Raw genomic sequence first — 19,913 nt, forward strand, 5'->3', positions numbered from 1 at the left:
TGGGTCCACCGCACCCTCTGCCCCTGGGTCCACCGACACCCTACGGGCCCCTGGGGGTCCCCACGGACACCCTACGGCCCTGCGGTCCCACCGTGCCTACGGCCCCTGCGGTTCCACCGAACACCGATCGGACCCGGACGTCCCGACGACACACCTATCGGCCCTGGGTCCCACCGACACCCTACGGCCCCTGGGTCCCACCGACACCCTACGGCCCCTGGGTCCCACCGACACCCTACGGCCCCTGGGTCCCACCGACACCCTACGGCCCCTGGGTCCCACCGACACCCTACGGCCCCTGGGTCCCACCGACACCCTACGGCCCCTGGGTCCCACCGACACCCTACAGCTATTATACTCTATCCCTGGGTCCCACCACAAGGAAAACATTGATATTCTTGGTGGACTCCCGGTTCTCCTACTGACTCCCGGTTCTCCTACTGACTCCCGGTTCTCCTACTGACTCCCGGTTCTCCTACTGACTCTCCTACTGACTCCCGGTTCTCCTACTGACTCCCGGTTCTCCTACTGACTCTCCTACTGACTCCCGGTTCTCCTACTGACTCCCGGCGTTCTCCTACTGACTCCCGGTTCTCCTACTGACTCCCGGTTCTCCTACTGACTCCCGGTTCTCCTACTGACTCCCGGTTCTCCTACTGACTCCCGGTTCTCCTACTGACTCCCGGTTCTCCTACTGACTCCCGGTTCTCCTACTGACTCCCGGTTCTCCTACTGACTCCCGGTTCTCCTACTGACTCCTGGTTCTTGACTCCATTTTCCAGGATCTCCACAGCTGTCCCTTCAGTTGACTTTGCATTGGTCTCAGTCTGAGTACAGGGGGGTTCCCCCAGGAGTAGAGAGAACGAGGGTGATGAATGGGGGTATTTAGGGCACATTCAGAGCTGGAAGAGACAGCTGCACTGTGGGGCAAGTGTACCAGTAACATAGAGATGACTAACCCCACGATACAGTCCATGTTGTTTGTAGGTGAGCGCCAAGAGGTAAGTGACATATCTAGAAGACCCACCCTGCCTCTCTGTGGCCCCCCCCCTGAGCTGTGGCTCTGTGCTTGCTTCCTGGAGACCTTCCCTCCTGTAACCCACCAGCCCCCCCAAACAGCTTCTTGCCTGCCCCCCACCTCTGTAACGCGGCTCCCATGGCCGACCCACTCGATGAGCCAATCTCATTGGAGCTCGTGGTCGCCATGCTTTTTTTCCGACCTTTTTTTATCCTTTTCCCGCCTCTCGGAGCATCGACTTCCTGCTCTTTATTTCACTCTTTTTGAAGTCTCTGCGTCACTTGAAATGCAAAATGTTGAATTTTTTCAGATATGACATTGGCCGATGTCCGCGAATACGAGACAAACATGCAGCACAAAACCAACATTAAAGTTTGCAACCAACATTCATCTGCAAGGGATGAGATAGGCAGTGATGGCACAGAATGCGTAGGTCTCCTCTCTCCTCTCTACAGACAGCTCTGCCCCCCCCCCGGGCATCCTGTAGGGCAGATATACCCCCCTGGGCTCCTGTAGGGCAGATATACCCCCCGGGCATCCTGTAGGGCAGAAATACCCCCCCGGGCATCCTGTAGGGCACATATACCCCGGGGCTCCTGTAGGGCAGATATACCCCCCCGGGCATCCTGTAGGGCAGAAATACCCCGGCATCCTGTAGGGCAGATATACCCCCCCCGGGCATCCTGTAGGGCAGAAATACCCCCCGGGCATCCTGTAGGGCAATATACCCCCCCGGGGCATCCTGTAGGGCAGATATACCCCCCCGGGCATCCTGTAGGGCAGATATACCCCCGGGCATCCTGTAGGCAGATATACCCCCCGGGCATCCTGTAGGGCAGATATACCCCCGGCATCCTGTAGGGCAGATATACCCCTCCGGGCATCCTGTAGGGCAGATATATGACGCCCCCCCCGGGCATCCTGTAGGGCAGAAATACCCCCCGGGCATCCTGTAGGGCACATATACCCCCCCGGGCATCCTGTAGGGCAGATATACCCCCCCCGGGCATCCTGTAGGGCACATATTACCCCCCGGGCATCCTGTAGGGCAGATATACCCCCCGGGCATCCTGTAGGGCAGATATACCCCCGGGGCATCCTGTAGGGCAGATATACCCCCCCGGGCATCCTGTAGGGCAGATATACCCCCCGGGGCATCCTGTAGGGCAGAAATACCCCCCCGGGCATCCTGTAGGGCAGATATACCCCGCCGGGCATCCTGTAGGGCAGATATACCCCCGGGCATCCTGTAGGGCACATATACCCCCGGGGCATCCTGTAGGGCAGATATACCCCCCGGGCATCCTGTAGGGCAGATATACCCCCGGCATCCTGTAGGGCAGAAATACCCCCCCCCCCCATACACATAAACATGTCCCTGCATTAATATACACATCATCTGGTCATTCAGTAGGCGGAGTCACTGTGGGGCAGGGGCGGGCTTTACCTCAAACTGGCACAAACTGCTTGATATTCCCAACTGCAATATTTCTATGCGGGAGCTGCCAGGGAAAACCTGGGCATCAGGGCATCTCATACATTGTGTTATAATAGTGTGGCACTATCAGTATTTATATATTTCTACTGTCACCAGAAAAACTTTATCATTCCGTTATTTTAGTTAGCCTGTAATTTATACATATGGGTAGGGGGTGCCTTTCCCTTAGACAGTACAGTATGGGGGTACAGCTTATTGTGTGCCCAGAACATTCCTTCTCTGTATATTTGTATTTATACATATGGGTAGGGGGTGCCATAGTGTTTCCCTTAGACAGTACAGTATGGGGGTACAGCTTATTGTGTGCCCAGAACATTCCTTCTCTGTATATTTGTATTTATACATATGGGTAGGGGGTGCCATAGTGTTTCCCTTAGACAGTACAGTATGGGTTTGTACAGCTTATTGTGTGCCCAGAACATTCCCTCTCTGTATATTTGTATTTATACATATGGGTAGGGGGTGCATAGTGTTTCCTTAGACAGTACAGTATGGGAGGTACAGCTTATTGTGTGCCCAGAACATTCCTTCTCTGTATATTTGTATTTATACATATGGGTAGGGGGTGCCATAGTGTTTCCCTTAGACAGTACAGTATGGGGGTACAGCTTATTGTGTGCCCAGAACATTCCTTCTCTGTATATTTGTATTTATACATATGGGTAGGAGGTGCCATAGTGTTTCCCTTAGACAGTACAGTATGGGGGTACAGCTTATTGTGTGCCCAGAACATTCCTTCTCTGTATATTTGTATTTATACATATGGGTAGGGGGTGCCATAGTGTTTCCCTTAGACAGTACAATATGGGGGTACAGCTTATTGTGTGCCCAGAACATTCCCTCTCTGTATATTTGTATTTATACATATGGGTAGGGGGTGCCATAGTGTTTCCCTTAGACAGTACAGTATGGGGGTACAGCTTATTGTGTGCCCAGAACATTCCTTCTCTTCTTTGTATTTCTGCTCCTGGGCTGCTCTCTTTCCCATGTTCAGGCAGAGGGCAAGGTTTGGTCCAAGAACCTCACTGCCTGACCATGGGAAAGAGAGCAGCCCAGGAGCAGGAAGCACAGAGAATCAGAGCTCTGTACCTGGGTAAGTACTGGGGGGAGTTCCTGCCTGACCATGGGAAAGAGAGCAGCCCAGGAGCAGGAAGTACAGAGAATCAGAGCTCTGTACCTGGGTAAGTACTGGGGGGAGATTGGATTCACTTACCCAGGGGGAGGTTCCTGCCTTACCATGGGAAAGAGAGCAGCCCAGGAGCAGGAAGTACAGAGAATCAGAGCTCTGTACCTGGGTAAGTACTGGGGGGAGATTGGATTCACTTACCCAGGGGCGTTGTATCTAAGACCCAGTGCGGCCCGAAGAGCGTGATTCTCGACGTCACCGGCTCGACACAAGCGACTACTCGTACCATCGTAACTTGCAAGTAAGTCTACCATGGTACCAATACTGATGACTCCTGCATGACCTACCTAATGACGCTCAGATCGTTCATCGCGCGTATGTACGATAGAGCCGATGGCTTCACTGTGCTCCACGGCACTAGTACTATGACGTGCGTCGATCGCTACCTGCTGCTCACGCCCAAGTCCTACGCCAGTATATACCTGTGATGCGCTTAGAGGTGTGCCTTGACACGAATCACTGCGTTTGCTGTCCGATGAGCAACTGCAATAACTGTCGATATACGGCAGCGAGGTGACAGCGCTCGTTATACTATCATGGTCGCTCGACTATATATGGTGTAGTCCTGCCAACTACCTGATACATGTGCCTATACTGCCACACGTTCGCGCGCGTGATGACCAGCATACCGACGGCGGCGAGATATAGACAGGAAATATTGAGGCACTCGCGCTCTCTCGCTACCCAGGACTCATGGTGAGTGACGATCACCAGTCTATCTCTAAGAATCGACTCGACAGCCTACGCGCTACTCCGGCAGGGGTGAATGAGCGAGTCTCACGTTCTATCAGTAGTCAAAATATACTCTTGATCCTTGTCTATGAGTAATCTGGAGATCGACTTCGCTCGCGCCTTACGCGCTGGCAGCTTCGCTGCGCCATCGTCAGTAGTGCGTAGTAGTGACGATATCGATCTCGTAGAGGGATAAATCTCTTGCTTTGTGTACCCCTCGCGTGGTTGCCTGGCCTTGTTACTCGTTCCGTTGCGCATGGAAGAACGTGGAGTGCTCCTCGGGGCGCCATCGTCGACCCCCGCCTCCCGGACCCTTCAGGGCCCTATCCTGAGCCCCCCTCGACCCGTCCGCCCTCCCTAAATTATTATTTCGCATCCACCTTGGGCATCGGTTGCTTGGGTGTGCGCACCCGTCATGCCCTTTGCACTTTTTTTCACCTCTCCCTCCCCTGCTGCACCATGGGAAAGAGAGCAGCCCAAGGAGCAGGAAGTACAGAGAATCAGAGCTCTGTACCTGGGTAAGTACTGGGGGGAGATTGGATTCACTTACCCAGGGGGAGGTTCCTGCCTGACCATGGGAAAGAGAGCAGCCCAGGAGCAGGAAGTACAGAGAATCAGAGCTCTGTACCTGGGTAAGTACTGGGGGGAGATTGGATTCACTTACCCAGGGGGGGTTCCTGCCTGACCATGGGAAAGAGAGCAGCCCAGGAGCAGGAAGTACAGAGAATCAGAGCTCTGTGGGGGAATGTATCTGTGTCCGTGAAGAGAGGTTTCTAGTGGGGCTCGTGCAATGGGTGACAGTGCCATCTAATGTGGGATTGCTGGGTGAGCAGAAAGTGTACCCCTAGTACAGCAAATGTGGGTGATATGGGGGTGTGGCTTATACAAACAGGAGGAGAGATTTTGGGGCACATTCTCTGATGTCACCTGACTTCCCCTTCTCTCCCGTTTGATTGGCAGACATGACGATGGATGAGGTCCGAGAGTACGAGAGAACCACTCAGGAAGCCACAAATCGGAAAATTGGCGTTTTCCCTCCAGCCATATCGATTAGTGACATCACCCTGCCGTCCCATTCGCACGGGGGCCATTCCAGCGCTCCCTCCACCCCCCTGACCACCGACGCGCCCGAATTCCTCTCTGTCCCCAAGGACCGTCCCCGGAAAAAGTCTGCGCCCGAAACGTTGACTCTGCCGGACCCCTCGCAGATTTGCCTGAACGTTCAGCCGGGAGCCGGGAATAAGCCATCGCTTGCTAAGCCTGAATAACCAGCCATGTCTTGGGGGCCGGGGGGTAACCCCTTTTCCCTGGGGGCCGGGGGGTACGTGTAACCCCTTTTCCCTGGGGCCTGGGGGTATATGTAACCCCTTTTCCCTGGGGTTACGTGTAACCCCTTTTCCCTGGGGCCTGGGGGTACGTGTAACCCCTTTTCCTTGGGGGGTACGTGTAACCCCTTTTCCCTGGGGCCTGGGGGTACGTGTAACCCCTTTTCCTTGGGGGGTACGTGTAACCCCTTTTCCCTGAGGGCCGGGGGGTAACCCCTTTTCCCTGGGGGCCGGGGGGTACGTGTAACCCCTTTTCCCTGGGTCCTGCCTGGGGGTACGTGAACCCCTTTTCCCTGGGTCCTGGTTGGGTACGTGTAACCCTTTCCCTGGGTCCTGGGGGGTACGTGTAACCCCTTTTCCCTGGGGGCCGGGGGGTACGTGTAACCCCTTTTCCCTGGGGGCCGTGTGGGGTACGTGTAAACCCCTTTTCCTGGGGGCCGGGGGGTACGTGTACCCCTTTTCCGGGGGGCCGGGGGTACGTGTAACCCCTTTTCCCTGGGGGCCGGGGGTACGTGTAACCCTGTTTCCCTGGGGGCCGGGGGGTACGTGTAACCCCTTTTCCCTGGGGGCCGGGGGGTGTGTAACCCCTTTTCCCTGGGGCCTGGGGGGTACGTGTAACCCCTTTTCCCTGGGGGCCGGGGGGGTACGTGTAACCCTTTTCCTATGGGGGCCGGGGGGGGTACGTGTAACCCTTTTCCGTTGGGGGCCGGGGGGTACGTTTAACCCCTATTCCTTGGGGGCCGGGGGGGTACGTGTAACCCCTTTTCCCTGGGGGCCGGGGGGGTACGTGTAACCCTTTTCCTTGGGGGCCGGGGGGGTACGTGTAACCCCTTTTCCTTGGGGGCCAGGGGGTACGTGTAACCCCTTTTCCTTGGGGGCCGGGGGGTATGTGTAACCCCTTTTCTGCCAGGCGGGCGCAGCACTTGGCACCACAGTGGATTTAACCCCTTCTGGCCTTGACTGATCAAAGTCCCTTTGCCTGGACCTCCTGACAAATAGCTGGACGTGGTCTCTTCTGGGTCCCTTTGCCGCTGCTCCCGGGGGGGGGCCCTGCTACCCTTCCCCACAGGCAATGAATTAGACTCCAAGTAGAAATCCCTATATATTGAGACCCAGAGAACCTCGGCCACAGTGATTGGTGGCTGCTGCGTTCCTACAAGTGCTGGCCAATCACTATCTCCCTATTCCCCCCAGTCAGAGAGTTACGGCTGGGGGATTCCCATATGGGTGGAGACAGGAAAGGCTAGGGTTAGTTTGATTGGCTAAAGGGCTTTTCATACTAATTTATATGCACAGTTATTGCCCCACCCACTAAACTGCCCAATGTGAGTGCTTTTTTTGGGGGGCTACAGTTATACTGTTTGTGTTTTACCCCCTGGGAAGAGCCATAGGACACTCCCAGCTGGGGGCTCTGGCCTTTCTGGGGGGACATTGCTTTATCGCTTGTAGTACTGTTACCTGCCTGTTGTACTGGCAAAGCTTTTCCATAGACAGCAATGTAACAGCGCCACTAGGTATGATTTGCTGTGGCCTCATCCCCTCTGTTTCCCACAAATAATCCAATAGGGAATCCCCCATGTGAGTTACAGGCCCCCCCACCCCGGTGTTTATAGTAAGGTAAATGTGAGTAGCAAAACCAAGTGGCCCCCAGAGGGCAGCCCGGCCCCCATCATGGATCTGTTTGGGGGCACATCCAGATGTCTCTGGGTATTGGGGTGTCACAGCGGTAGGAATCTGTCTGGGGGGTGGGGCCAAAGCACTAGACTGTTTGTCCCAAGAAAGAGGATTTGCTCCCGTTTGGCAGTGAAAGGGTTGAACGAGACCCCCAGCAGAGAGTAAGGGAATGGATCCTTTGCTGTTCCCCAGTTATGGGGAGGGGGGGTCCTGCTTTAGGCTGATGTTTGGGTGCATGTCGCTGGGCTGCAGCATGAGGGGGGCACAACATGAGGGGGTACAGGGGCGGGGCATCCACATATCAGGGTGTATATATATACAGAGCCTCTTCCATAGCATGAGCTGGGACTTCCATGCCCCCCATGGGGTGGGGGGTAACAGAACTGTTATTCATTTGGGGGGTTGGACCTTATAGCGCTGTTATTGTTGGGGGGGGGGACCCTACTGCTAAACGGGAGGAGGGTGGGAGACATGGGGGTGTCTAGGGGGTTCTACATGATCTTCTTATAATTACACAGCGGGGCTCCCCAACTCCCCCCCCCCCCCACGTATTTCTTTCAACTGGAGCCGGACATTGACATGGTGGGGCCCTTGAGCAGGCTGGAGGGCCACGTTCGGCCCATTTGGGAGCACAGTATTATTTATTAGGGGGTTGGATTGGCTTAGAGATTATGGGGGAAGAGATAATGGGGGTCTGCGGCCTGTGAGTCTTCCACTCTCATGAGCAGTATCTGGGCCCCAGAGGAATGGGGGGGTATTGGGGAGCCTGGCCGCAGGCTAATGGGGGCAATATCAGGGAACCTGGCCCAGTGATAGGGATGGGGGCAATGTCAGGGAACCTGGCCCCAGAGGGATGGGGGCAATGTCAGGGAACCTGGCCCCAGAGGGATGGCGTGCAATGCTGAACCTCGGTTGGGTGGCAATGTCAGGGGAACCTGGCCCCAGGAGGGTGGGGCAAGTGTCAGGAACCTGGGGGGGGCCCAGTAGGTGATGGGGGCATGTCCAGTGGAACATGGCCCCAGAGTGATGGTGGCAATGTCAGGAACTGGCCCAGAGGCGTATGGGGTGGAATGTTAGGATGCCTGGCCCCAGAGGTGGGGGCGAATGTCAGGCGAACTGGCTTGCCAGGAGATCGGGGCTCCCAGTAGGATGGTGGCATGTCAGGAGCAGAGCAAATGGGGGCAATTAAATCTTCCCTTATATTACCCTGAAGTGGGTGAGGGCTTCACATGAGCTTGGAGGGGACATGGGGCAACGCACCTGCAGTACATATTGCATCCGTCAGGGAGGGGACTGATACTGCTTGGGTCATTTTCTGTGCCCCCAATGGCCCTGGCGTATTTCCTTCAGCCATTTTTCGGCGCGGTGCTTTCTGCTCTGGTAGCCCGCAGGCGCCCGTCTACAGTTTCGCCATTTCTTTCTCTAGGAGGAAAGGGCTTGTGTCCACCCGCGCTCCGTTGTACGCGCATACAGTGGTGTCCAGCCCTGGGTTTAGCTTCGTTGCGCTAGAGTTGCTGATCGGCGAGGTGTGCGCCTGGTGGTTCGCCAATATCGGTATATCGCGTATCGTGTCGGTTATACGGCGAGCTCTCCCGAGTTTCTTGAGGTTAATCCGTGAGCGGCAGTGTGCTCGATCGGCGGCTGACGCGCTAATGGTATGCTAGCAGATCGAGGTTCGTCGCTGCATCGGCTTCCCGGGGGTGGGGGGATCGAGGGGCTGGATGGGGGCGGTGCTGAGTTGAGGTGGGACGCGGGGGGGCATGAGTCGTAGATTGTGCGTACTTGCTTCCTCGGGCCACTATGGATTTGCACGTTCTGGGAATCTCTATTGCTATCGTACATAGCCTTCTGCGTATAGCTGACTGTGCACAAAATTACCACACAAAATAGCAGAAAACCAATCTGTGTCTTATATGGTTTTGGGGGCAAACCTTCCCTCTGTTACCCTGCCGTGGGGTTGTGGGAAGGGCATTAGAAGGGAATCTCTGGTTCTGCTCCTAGCTAGTGATCTGGCGCCTCTGTACTGTCTACTCAGATCTTCCGTTAAAAGGTATATAACCTTCAGTCCCGTCTTCCCTTCCCCTAGTGGGACCCCTGCCCAGGGGCCAGGAATGCAGCCTGTGGGATAATGCCCCCCGCCCCCCGCCCCCCGGTACCAGACCCCCATTCTTCATTGGCTGCTTGGGCGTGGTCACCACGTTTCCCCTTAAATTATGTTGCTTTGTGAGCGGGTCCCAGGGGCCAACACTCACTGTGCTGCCCTTCCCACTTGTACCTGTGCCCGGGGGCACACTCCACTGTTGCCCTACTCGCCAACTGTATGCCCGGGGGGCCACACTCACTGTTCTTTTCTGCCCCTTCTTCCTGGTTCATTACCGCGCCTCGTGGGGGCCAACCAACTCACTCGTCCCTTCCGCTGTACCGCCCGGGGGCCAAACTCACTGTGCGCCTTCCACTGTACCTTGCCGGGGGCCAAACACCACTTGCCGCTCCAATTCCACCGTGTACCGCCCGGGGGCAACACCACTGTGCCCTTCCCACTGTACCGCCGGGGGGGGGGGCGGGGGCCCCAAACCACTGCTGCCCTTCCACTGTACTGGCCGGGGCAACACTCGCACTGTGCCTTCCCACATGTACGCCCGGGGCCACACACTCGCTGGCCCTTCCCACATGGTTTACCGCCCGGGGCAACACTCGCTTGTGCCCTTTTCCACTGTACGTGCCCGGGGGCCAACACTCGCTGTGGCCTTCCCACTGTTATGTCGGGGGCCACACTCGCCTGTGCCCTTGCCCACACTGTTACCGCCCGGGGGCCAACACTCACTGTGCCCTTCCCACTGTACCGCCCGGGGGCCAACACTCGCTGTGCCCTTCCCACTGTACTGGCCGGGGGCCAACACTCGCTGTGCCCTTCCCACTGTACCGCCCGGGGGCCAACACTCGCTGTGCCCTTCCCACTTGTACTGCCCGGAGGGCCCACTCGCTGTTGCCTTCCCACTGTATGGCGGTGGGGCAACACCGGCTGTGCCGCGTTTCCCACTGTTACGCCGGGGCCAACACTCGCTTGCCCTTCCCACTGTACCGGCCCGGGGGCAACACTCGCTGTTGCCCTTCCACTGTCACTGCCCGGGGGCCAACACTCGCTTGTTGCCCTTCCCAGCTGTACTGCCCGGGGGCCAACACTCGGCTGTGCCCTTCCCTGTATGCCCAGAGGCCCACACTCGCTGTGCGCCTTCCCACTTGTACCGTCGGGGGGCAAACACTCAGCTTGTGGCCCTTCCCGACTGTACTGCCGGGGGGCCAACAGCTTCACTGTGCCCTTCCCACTGTTATGGCGGGGGCCACACTCGCTCGTTGCCCTTCCCACATGTTACCGCCGGGGGCCAACACTCGCTGTGCCTCCCCTTGTACCCGTCCCGGGGCCAACACTCGCTGTGCCCTTCCCACTGTACTGCCCGGGGGCCAACACTCGCTGTGCCCTTCCCACTGTACCGCCCGGGGGCCAACACTCGCTGTGCCCTTCCCACTGTACTGCCCGGGGGCCAACACTCGCTCTTGTTGGCCCTTCCACGTGCTGATGGCGGGGGGCAACACTCGGCCTTGCCTTCCACTGTACTGCCCGGGGGGCCAACACTCGCTGGTGCCTTTCCCACTGTATGGCCCGGGCGGCCAACACTCGCCGTCCTGTGCCTTTCCCACATGTACCGCCCGGGGGCCAACACTGCTGTGCCCTTCGCCACTGTAATGCCCGGGGCGTCCAACTGTACTGCCCGGGGGCAACACTCGCTGCTGCCTTCCCATGTACTGCCGGGGGCCAAACTCGCCTGTTGCCTTCCACTGTACTGCCCGGAGGGCCACAGCTCGCTGTTGCCTTCCCACTGTACTGCCCGGGGGCCAACACTCGCTGTGCCCTTCCCACTGTACTGCCCGGGGGCCAACATGATATGTTGGCATTTTTAAGTCTAGTCCAGTCCAGTTTCCCAAGTCCATAGGGACTGGTTGCCCAGGTCTATAAACCCCCCAGGTAATGACCCCCAATCAATCCACAAGCCCCGTGTCTCCATGTGAAAGTGGTGACCCAATTGGCACCCGTGACCCAGAACTTCTGCTGTTTCCATGACGGGTTTTATTGTTTGTGCGGTTCCGTGACAGAGCTGGTTGGGTCTCGCTGCCTCGAATCTGAAGGCCACAGTTCGTTGAGTGACCAGTTTATGGCAGCGAGTGGGCGCTGGGGGTACAGGGAGTGGGCGCTGGGGGTACAGGGAGTGGGCGCTGGGGTACAGGGAGTGGGCGCTGGGGGTACAGGGAGTGGGCGCTGGGGTTTCAGGGACGTGGGCGCTGGGCTGAGGTTACAGGGTGGCGCTGGGGTTACAGGGAGTGGCGCTGGGGGTACAAGGGATTCTGCGGGCCTGCTGGGGTACAGGTTACGTGGGCGCTGGGGGTACAGGGAGTGGGCGTCTGGGGTACCAGGAGTGGGACCGGCAGGGGTGCTGCTGTCTCTGTATTTATTACTTTTCTTACATTCATCATTTTCCTTCAGTTTTACTGTAAATAAAGAATGAAGAACCTTTCCCAGTGTCTGTGGCCTCACTGATATCCATACGCTGCAGCAAGGCATGCTGGGAGTATGGGGGGGGGCTGGGGGCACAACTGAGAGCTGCAGGAATATAATAAGGGGATTTTGGTTCTGATGCGGAAATGCCATAAAGGTAAATGTGCCGGGAACGTAAGATGTTTTAGTGAATGAGGCCAAAATTGCACTACATTTCCCAGCATCCCTGTAGGTCATGAAGTATGAAATCCTTACATGTAGAGATGAGGGGTAAGTGCCCCAGACCTCAGTGTGTAATAATCCTGTCCATGGGCTTCTTAAGTCTTCCGATATACTGCGAGCCCCCAAGGTGTAATTAGGGGCCAATTGCGGCATTTGTAGGGGCAGAGGGTGGCCCACATCCCCCGCAGGGCATCCCCAACCCCCTCACTGCCCTCACCGTGAGGAAGACCCCCTACCAACACCCCCGGCGGGCTTCCCCAACCCCTCACTGCCCTCACGTGAGGAACCCCCTACCCACACCCCCGGCAGGCATTCCCAACCCCCCCTGCCCTCACGTTGAGGAACCCCCTACCCAACATTCCCCTGGAGGCATTCCCAAACCCCCTCACTAGCCCTCAACCGTGAGACCCCTACCCCAACATCCCCGGCAGGCATTCCCCAACCCCCTCACTTTGCCCTCACGTTCAGAACCCCTTACCAAATCCCCAGGCAGAGCATTCCCCAACCACTCACTGTGAGGACCCCCTCCCGAACACCGCCCGGCAGGCATTCCCAAACCAGCTCACTGTGAGGAACCCCCTACCCAAACATCCCCGGCAGGCATTCCCAAACCCCCTCACTGCCCTCACCGTGAGGAACCCTACACTTCCCGGCAGGGCATTCCCCAAACCCCTGCACTGCCTCACCGTGAGGAAACCCCCCTACCCAACACCCCGGCAGGGTTCCCAACCCCCTCACTGCCCTCACGGGTTGAGGAACCCCTACCCAACACCCCCCCGGCAGGGCATTCCCCACCCCTCACCGTGAGGAACCCTACACATCCCCCGGCCGGGCATTCCCCAACCCCTCGACTCTCCCCTACCCAACACCCCGGCAGGGCATTCCAAACCCCCTCACCGTGGAACCCTACCACTCCACCGGCCAGGCATTCCCAACCCCTCATCTGCCCTTCACTCCGTGAGGAACCCCCTACCAACATCCCCGGCAGGATTCCCCGAACCCCTCACTGCCTCAGTGGAACCCCTACCCCAACACCCCCGGAGGCCTTCCCAACCCGCTCTATGTTTGGAGGGAACCTCCTACCCAACCTCCCTGGGCAGGGCATTCCCCACCCCTTCACTGCCCTCACCGTGAGGAGACCCCCTACCCCAACTTTCCCCCCGAGGAGACAATTCCCCAACCCCCTACACTAATCGCCATACACCGGGAGGAACGCTAGCCCAACACCCCTGGCGGCATTCCCAACCCACTCACTGTGAGGAACCCCCTACCCCAACACCCCGGCAGGCATTCCCCAACCCACTCACTGTGGAGGAACCCCCTACCCAACACCCCGGCAGGGCATCCCCAACCCACTCACTGTTGAGGAACCCTACCAACATCCCCGGCAGGGCCTATTTCCCAAACCCCTCACTGCCCTAACCGTGAGGAAGCCCCTACCCAACACCCCTGGCAGGGCATTCCAGACCCACATCACTGTGAGGACCCCCTACAAACACCCCGGCAGAGGCATTCCCCGAACCCCTCTACTGCCCTCCGTGAGGAACCCCCTACCAACATCCCGCCGGCAGGCATCCCACCCCCTTCACTGCCACTCCCGTGAGAACCCCCTACCCAAACACCCCCGGCAGGCATTTCCCCACCCCCTCACTGCCCTCACCGTGAGGAACCCCCTCACCCACATCCCCCGGCAGGGCATTCCCCAACCCCCTCATGCCCTCACCGGTGAGGACCCCCTACCAACAATCCCCCGGCAGGGCATCTCCCCAACCCCCTCACTGCCCTTCACACGTGAGAACCCCCTACCCAAACACCCCCGGCCGGGCATTCCCCAACCCCCTCACTGCCCCTCCACCGTGAGGAACCCCCTTAGCCCAACATCCCCGGCAGGGCATTCCCCACCCTCACTGCCTCACGTGAGGAAGCCCGTCACTACCAACACCCCCGCAGGCTTCCCAACCCCTCCTGCCCTCCCGCTGAGGAACCCCTACCCAACCACCTCCCGGCAGTCTTCCACCAACCCCCCTTCACTGTGAGGAACCCCTACCAGACCCTGCAGGCATTCCCCAAACCCCCTCACTGCCCTCCACCGTTGAGGAACCCTCGTCACCCAACAACCCCGCAGGGCATTACGCCAACCCCTCTCCTGGCTCCTCACTGTGCAGGAATCCCCTACCAACGATCTCCCCAGGCAGCGGCGATTCCCAACCCCCTCACTGCCCTCCACCGTGTAGGAATTGGTACCCATACATTCTCCGAGGGCATTCCCCAAACCCCTCCCACGTGGGAGGAACCCCTTGTACCCAAACACCCCGGCAGGCCATTCCCCAACGCTGCCCTCTATGCTCCCGTGAGGCCCCCCTATGCATAACACCCCGCAGGCATTCCCCACCCCGTCATATTGAGGAACCCCATAAACACCCGCCGCAGGAGATATACACTCCCTCACGCCTCACGGTGAGGAACCCCCTACAAACTCGGCAGGCATTCCTCCAACCCCCTCACTGCCACTCACCGCTGAGGAACCCCCTACCATACATCCCCGGCAGGGCATTCCCCAAGCTCCCTCACTGTGTAGGAACCCCTACCACACCCCGGCAGGGCATTCCCCAACCCCCTCACTGCCTGCTCAGCCTGTACTCCGCCTACCCTAACATCCCGGCAGGGCGATTCCCAACCCCCTCACTGGCCCTCACCGTGCATGGGATATCCCTCATCCCAACCATTCCCCCGGACAGGGCATTCCCCAACCCCTCACATGCCCTCACCGTTGAGACCCACTACCCAACATGCCCCCGGCAGGGCATTCCCAACCCCCTCACCGTTGGAGGAACCCCGCTACCCCATTCCCGGCGGCATTCCCAACCCACTCACTGTGAAGGACCCCTAGCCCAACACCCCCGGCAGCGGCATTCCCCAACTCCCCTCACTGCCCGCTCACCGGTGAGGAACCCCCTACCAACACCCCCGGCAGGGCTTCCCACACCCCTTCACGTTGAGGAACCCCTGAGCCCAACACCCCGGCAGGGCATTCCCAACCCCTCCTGTGAGGAACCCTACCCGAACACCCCGGCAGGATTCCCAACCCCCTTTACTGCCTCACCGTGAGGAACCCCCTACCCAACACCCCGAGGGAGTTCCCCCAAGCCCCTCACTGTGTGAGGAACCCCCTATAGCCAACACCCCCCTGCAGCGGCAGTTCCCAACCCCCTCACTGCCTCACGTGAGGAACCCCCTACCCAACATCCCCGGCAGGGCATTCCCAACCCCCTCACTGCCCTCAGCCGTGAGGAACCCCTATCCAACATCCCCCGGCAGCGGCCCTCACCGTGGAGGAACCCCTCCCCAAACATCCCCGGCAGGGCATTGCGCCAACCCCTACTCGTCGAGGAACCCCCTACCAACCATCCCCCGGCAGGGCATTCCAACCTCACATGTGAGGAAACCCCCTACCACGAACACCCCCGGCAGGAGCATTCCCCAACGCCCCTCAACTGCCTCATCCGTGAGGAACCCCTACCCAACACGCCCCGGCAGGGCATTCCCCACCCCCCTCACTGTGAAGGGAACCCCCTGCCAACACCCCGGCAGGGCATTCCCGCAACCCTGTACTGTGAGGAAACCCCCTACCAACACCCCGGCAGGCATTCCCACCCTCACTGTCCCTCACCGTGAGGAACCCCCTACCAAACACCCCCGGCAGGGCATTTCCCAAACCCCTCACTGTGAGGAAACGCCTACCCAACACCCCGCGGCAGGGCATTCCCCGCAACACCCCTCACTGCCCTCACGTGAGGAACCCCCTACCCAACATCACCCCTGGCAGGGCATTCCCCAACCCCCTCACTGTCCCTCACCGTGAGGAACCCCCTACCCAACATCCCGGCAAGGGCATTCCCGCAACCCCTCACTGTTGAGGAACCTCCCTACCCAACACCCCCCCGGCATAGGGCATTCCCCAACCCCTGCACTGCCCCTCACCGTGAGGAACCCCCTAACCCAACTCCCCGGCAGGGCATTCCCCAAACCTGCCTCACTGTGAGAACCCCTACCCACAACCCCGGGCAGGGCATTCCCAACCGCCCTCCTGTGAGGAACCCCCTACCAACACCCCGCGGCAGGGCATTCCCCCAACCCCCCTCACTGTGAGGAACCCCCTACCCAACACCCCCCGGCAGGGCCATTACCCCAACCCCCCTCACTGCCCTCACCGTGCAGGAACCCCCTAACCAACACCATCCCCGGCAGGGCATTCCCCAACCCCCTCACTGTGAGGAACCCCTACCCAACCCCCCCGGCAGGGCATTCCCCAACCCCTCACTGTGAGACCCCTACCAACCACCCACCCCGGCACGGGCATTCCCACCCCCTCACTGTGAGGAACCCCTTACCAACACCCCCGGCAGGGCTATTCCCACCCCCTCACTGCCCTCACGCGTGAGGGAACCACCCTACCCAACACCGCCCCGGCAGGGGCATTCCCTCCAATCCCCTCACTGCCCTCACGTGAGGCACGCCCTACCCAACACCCCGGCAGGGCATTCCCAACCCCTCACTGCCCTACCGTGAGGTACCCCCTACCCAACACCCCCGGCAGGGCATTCCCACCCCCTCACTGCCCTCACGTGAGGAACCCTACCCAACATCCCCGGGCAGGCATTCCAACCCCACTCACTGGTGAGGTACCCCTTAAGCCCAACACCCCCGGCAGGGCATTTCCCCAACCACTCCTGTGAGGAACCCCTACCCAACACCCCCGGCAGGGGCAATTCCCAACGGCTATCACTGTGAGGAACCCTACCAACACCCCCGGCAGGGCATTCCCACCCCCTCACTGCCCTCGACGCGTGAGGAACCCCTACCCAACATGCCCCGGCAGGGCATTCTTCCACCCCCTCATGCCCTCACCGTGAGGAACCACCCTAACCCACATCCCCCGGCCCGCTTCCCCAACCCCCTCACTAGCCCTCACCGTGAGGAACCCCATAACCCAACTATCCCCCGGGCAGGGCATTCCCAACCCCCTCACTGCCCTGCACCGTGAGGACCCCTACCCAACACCCCCCGGCAGGGCATTCCCCAACCCCCTCACTGGCCCTCACCGTTGAGGAACCCCTACAACATCCCCCCGGCAGGGCATTACCCCACGCCCCTCACTTGCCCCTCACGTGGAGGAACCCCCTACCCAAGCACCCCCGGCAAGGGCATTCCCCAACCCCTCACTGCCCTCACCGTGAGGAACCCCCTACCAACATCCCCTCGGCAGGGCATTCCCCAACCCCCTCACTGCCCTCACGTGAGGAACCCCTAAACCCAACACGCCCCCGCAGGCGCATTCCCTACAACCCCCTCACTGCCTCACCGTGGGAACCCCCTACCAACATCCCGCCCCGGCAGGGCATTCCCACCCCTCAGCTGTGAGAACCCCTCTACCCCAACACCCCCCGTCAGGGCTTTCCCCAACCCCCTCACTTGCCCTCACCGTGAGGAACCCCCATACCGCAAGCACACCCCGGCAGGGCATTCCCTCAACCCCCCTCAACTGCCCTCACCGTGAGGAACCCCCTAATTTCCCACACCCGCCAGGGCATTCCCCAACCCCCTCACTGTGGAGGAACCCCTACCGCAACACCCCACCCGGCAGGGCATTCCCCACGCCCCTCACTGCCCTCAACCGTGAGGAAACCCCTACCCAACACCCCGCAGGGTCATTCCCCCACCCTCACTGCCCCCACGTGGAGGAAACCCCTACCCAACATCCCCCCGCAGGGCATTCCCCAACCCCCTCACTGCCCTCACAGCGAGGAAACCCCTACCCCAACAGTCCCCGGCAGGGCATTCCCCAACCCCTCTACTGCCTCCCGTGAGGACCCCTCCGCAACACCCCCCGGCAATGGGGGGCATTCCCCAACCGCCTCACTGCCTCACCGTGAGGAACCCCCTACCCAAGCATCCGCGGCAGGGCATTCCCTCAACCCCTCTCAATTGCCCTCACCGTGAGGACCCCCTACCGCACCACCCCCGGCAGGGCATTCCCCAACCCCCTCACTGCCGCTCACCGTGAGGAATCCTCCCCTACCCAACACCCCCCGGCGGGCCTTCCCCAACCCCCTCACTGTGGAGGAACCCCCTACCCAACCCCGGCAAGGGCATTCCCCAACCCCTCACTGCCTCTCACGTGAGGAACCCTACCCAACACCCCGGCAGGGCATTCCCCACCCCTCATGCCTCACCGTTGAGGAACCCCTACCCAACACGCCCCGGCGGGCCATTCCCCCAACCCCTCACTGTGAAGGAAGCCCCCACCCAACACCCCCCGGCAGGGCAATTCCCAACCCCCTCATTGCCCTCACCGTGAAGGAAACCCCTACCCCAAGCACCCCCGGCAGGGCCATTCCCACGCCCTCACGTGCCCTACTGTGAGGACCCCCTACCCAACATCACCCCGGCAGGGCATTCCCCAAACCCCCTCACTGCCTCACCGTGAGGAATCCCCTTACCCCAACATCCCCGCGGCAGGGGCATTCCCCCAACCCCCTCACTGCCCTCAAACCGGAGGAACCCCCTACCCAACATCCCCCGGCAGGGCATTCCCGGCCACCCCCTCCTGCCCTCACCGTGAGGAACCTCCCACACCCCCCGGCAGGGCTATTCCCCCGCAACCCCCTCACGTGGGAACCCCCTACCCACACCCCGGCAGGGCATTGCCCCAACCCCTCACTGTGAGGACCCTAGCGCAACCCGCCCCGGCAGGCATTCCCCAACCCCGCTACCGTGAGGAACCCCCTCCCCAACAACCCCCGGCAGGGCATTCCCCAACCCCCTCACTGCCCTCTCACGCTGAGGACCCCTACCCAACATCCCCGCGGAGGCATTCCGCCAACCCCCTCATTGTGAGGAAGCCCCCTACCAACACCCCCCGGCAAGGGCATTCCCCAACCCCTCACCGTGAGGAACCCCTACCCAACATACCCGGCAGGGCCAATTCCCCAACCCCCTCACTGTGAGGAACCCCCTAGCCAACACCTCCAGGCAGGGCATTCCCAACCCCCTCAACTAGCCCTCACCGTGAGGACACCCCTCCCAACACCCCGGCAGGGCATTCCCCAACCCCACTCACTGTGAGAACCCCCTGCCACCACCCCGCAGGGCATTCCCAACCCCCTCACTGTGAGGAACCCCCTACACCCAACACCCCCGGAGGGATTCCCAACGCCCTCAACTGCCCTCACCGTGAGGAACCCCCAAAAAAATACACCCCAACAGCCCCCGGCAGGGCATTCCCCAACCCCCTCACTGTGAGGAACCCCCTACCCCAACACCCCGGCAGGGCATTTCCCCAACACCCTCACTGCCCTCACCGTGAGGAACCCTACCCACTCCCCGGCAGGGCATTCCGCCAACCCTCACTTGCCCCTCACCGTGAGGAACCCCTACCCTAATCATCCCCCGCAGGGCATTCCCACACCCCCTCACTGGTGAGGAACCCACTACCCACACCCCCCGGCAGGGGCATTCCCCAACCCCCGTCACGCCTCACCGTGAAGGAACCCTACCCAAACATCCCCGGCAGGGCATTCCCAACCCCCTCCATGTGAGGAACCCCCTACCCCAACACCCCCGGCAGGGCATTCCCCAACCACCCTCACTGTGGAGGAACCCGTACCCAACACCCCCGGCAGGCGCATTCCCAAACCCTCAACTGT

At 60.1% G+C, this 19,913-nt stretch overlaps 1 protein-coding gene and 1 long non-coding RNA gene across 2 annotated transcripts in view; one reads left to right on the forward strand and one right to left on the reverse strand.

Annotated features, from left to right (window-relative positions):
• pitpnc1 (phosphatidylinositol transfer protein, cytoplasmic 1) overlaps positions 1 to 7,314 on the forward strand; it is a gene marked incomplete in the record, with an annotated part of 57,911 nt that extends 50,597 nt beyond the window's left edge. Inside the window, 3 exon segments of the mRNA NM_001045734.1 lie at positions 5,386 to 5,391; positions 5,394 to 5,940; positions 5,969 to 7,314. Coding sequence (NP_001039199.1) covers positions 5,386 to 5,391; positions 5,394 to 5,702 — 315 coding nt within the window.
• Positions 7,315 to 7,629: 315 nt separating this feature from the next.
• Positions 7,630 to 8,334, reverse strand: LOC108645564. The gene is made up of 2 exons (XR_001923873.2): positions 8,273 to 8,334; positions 7,630 to 8,234 (listed from the first exon to the last, which is right to left on the reverse strand). It is a non-coding gene; the product is annotated as an uncharacterized LOC108645564 (long non-coding RNA).
• Positions 8,335 to 19,913: the final 11,579 nt, after the last annotated feature.

Source organism: Xenopus tropicalis, chromosome 10, assembly GCF_000004195.4.
Source record: "Xenopus tropicalis strain Nigerian chromosome 10, UCB_Xtro_10.0, whole genome shotgun sequence".
NCBI classification, from domain to species: Eukaryota; Metazoa; Chordata; class Amphibia; order Anura; family Pipidae; genus Xenopus; species Xenopus tropicalis.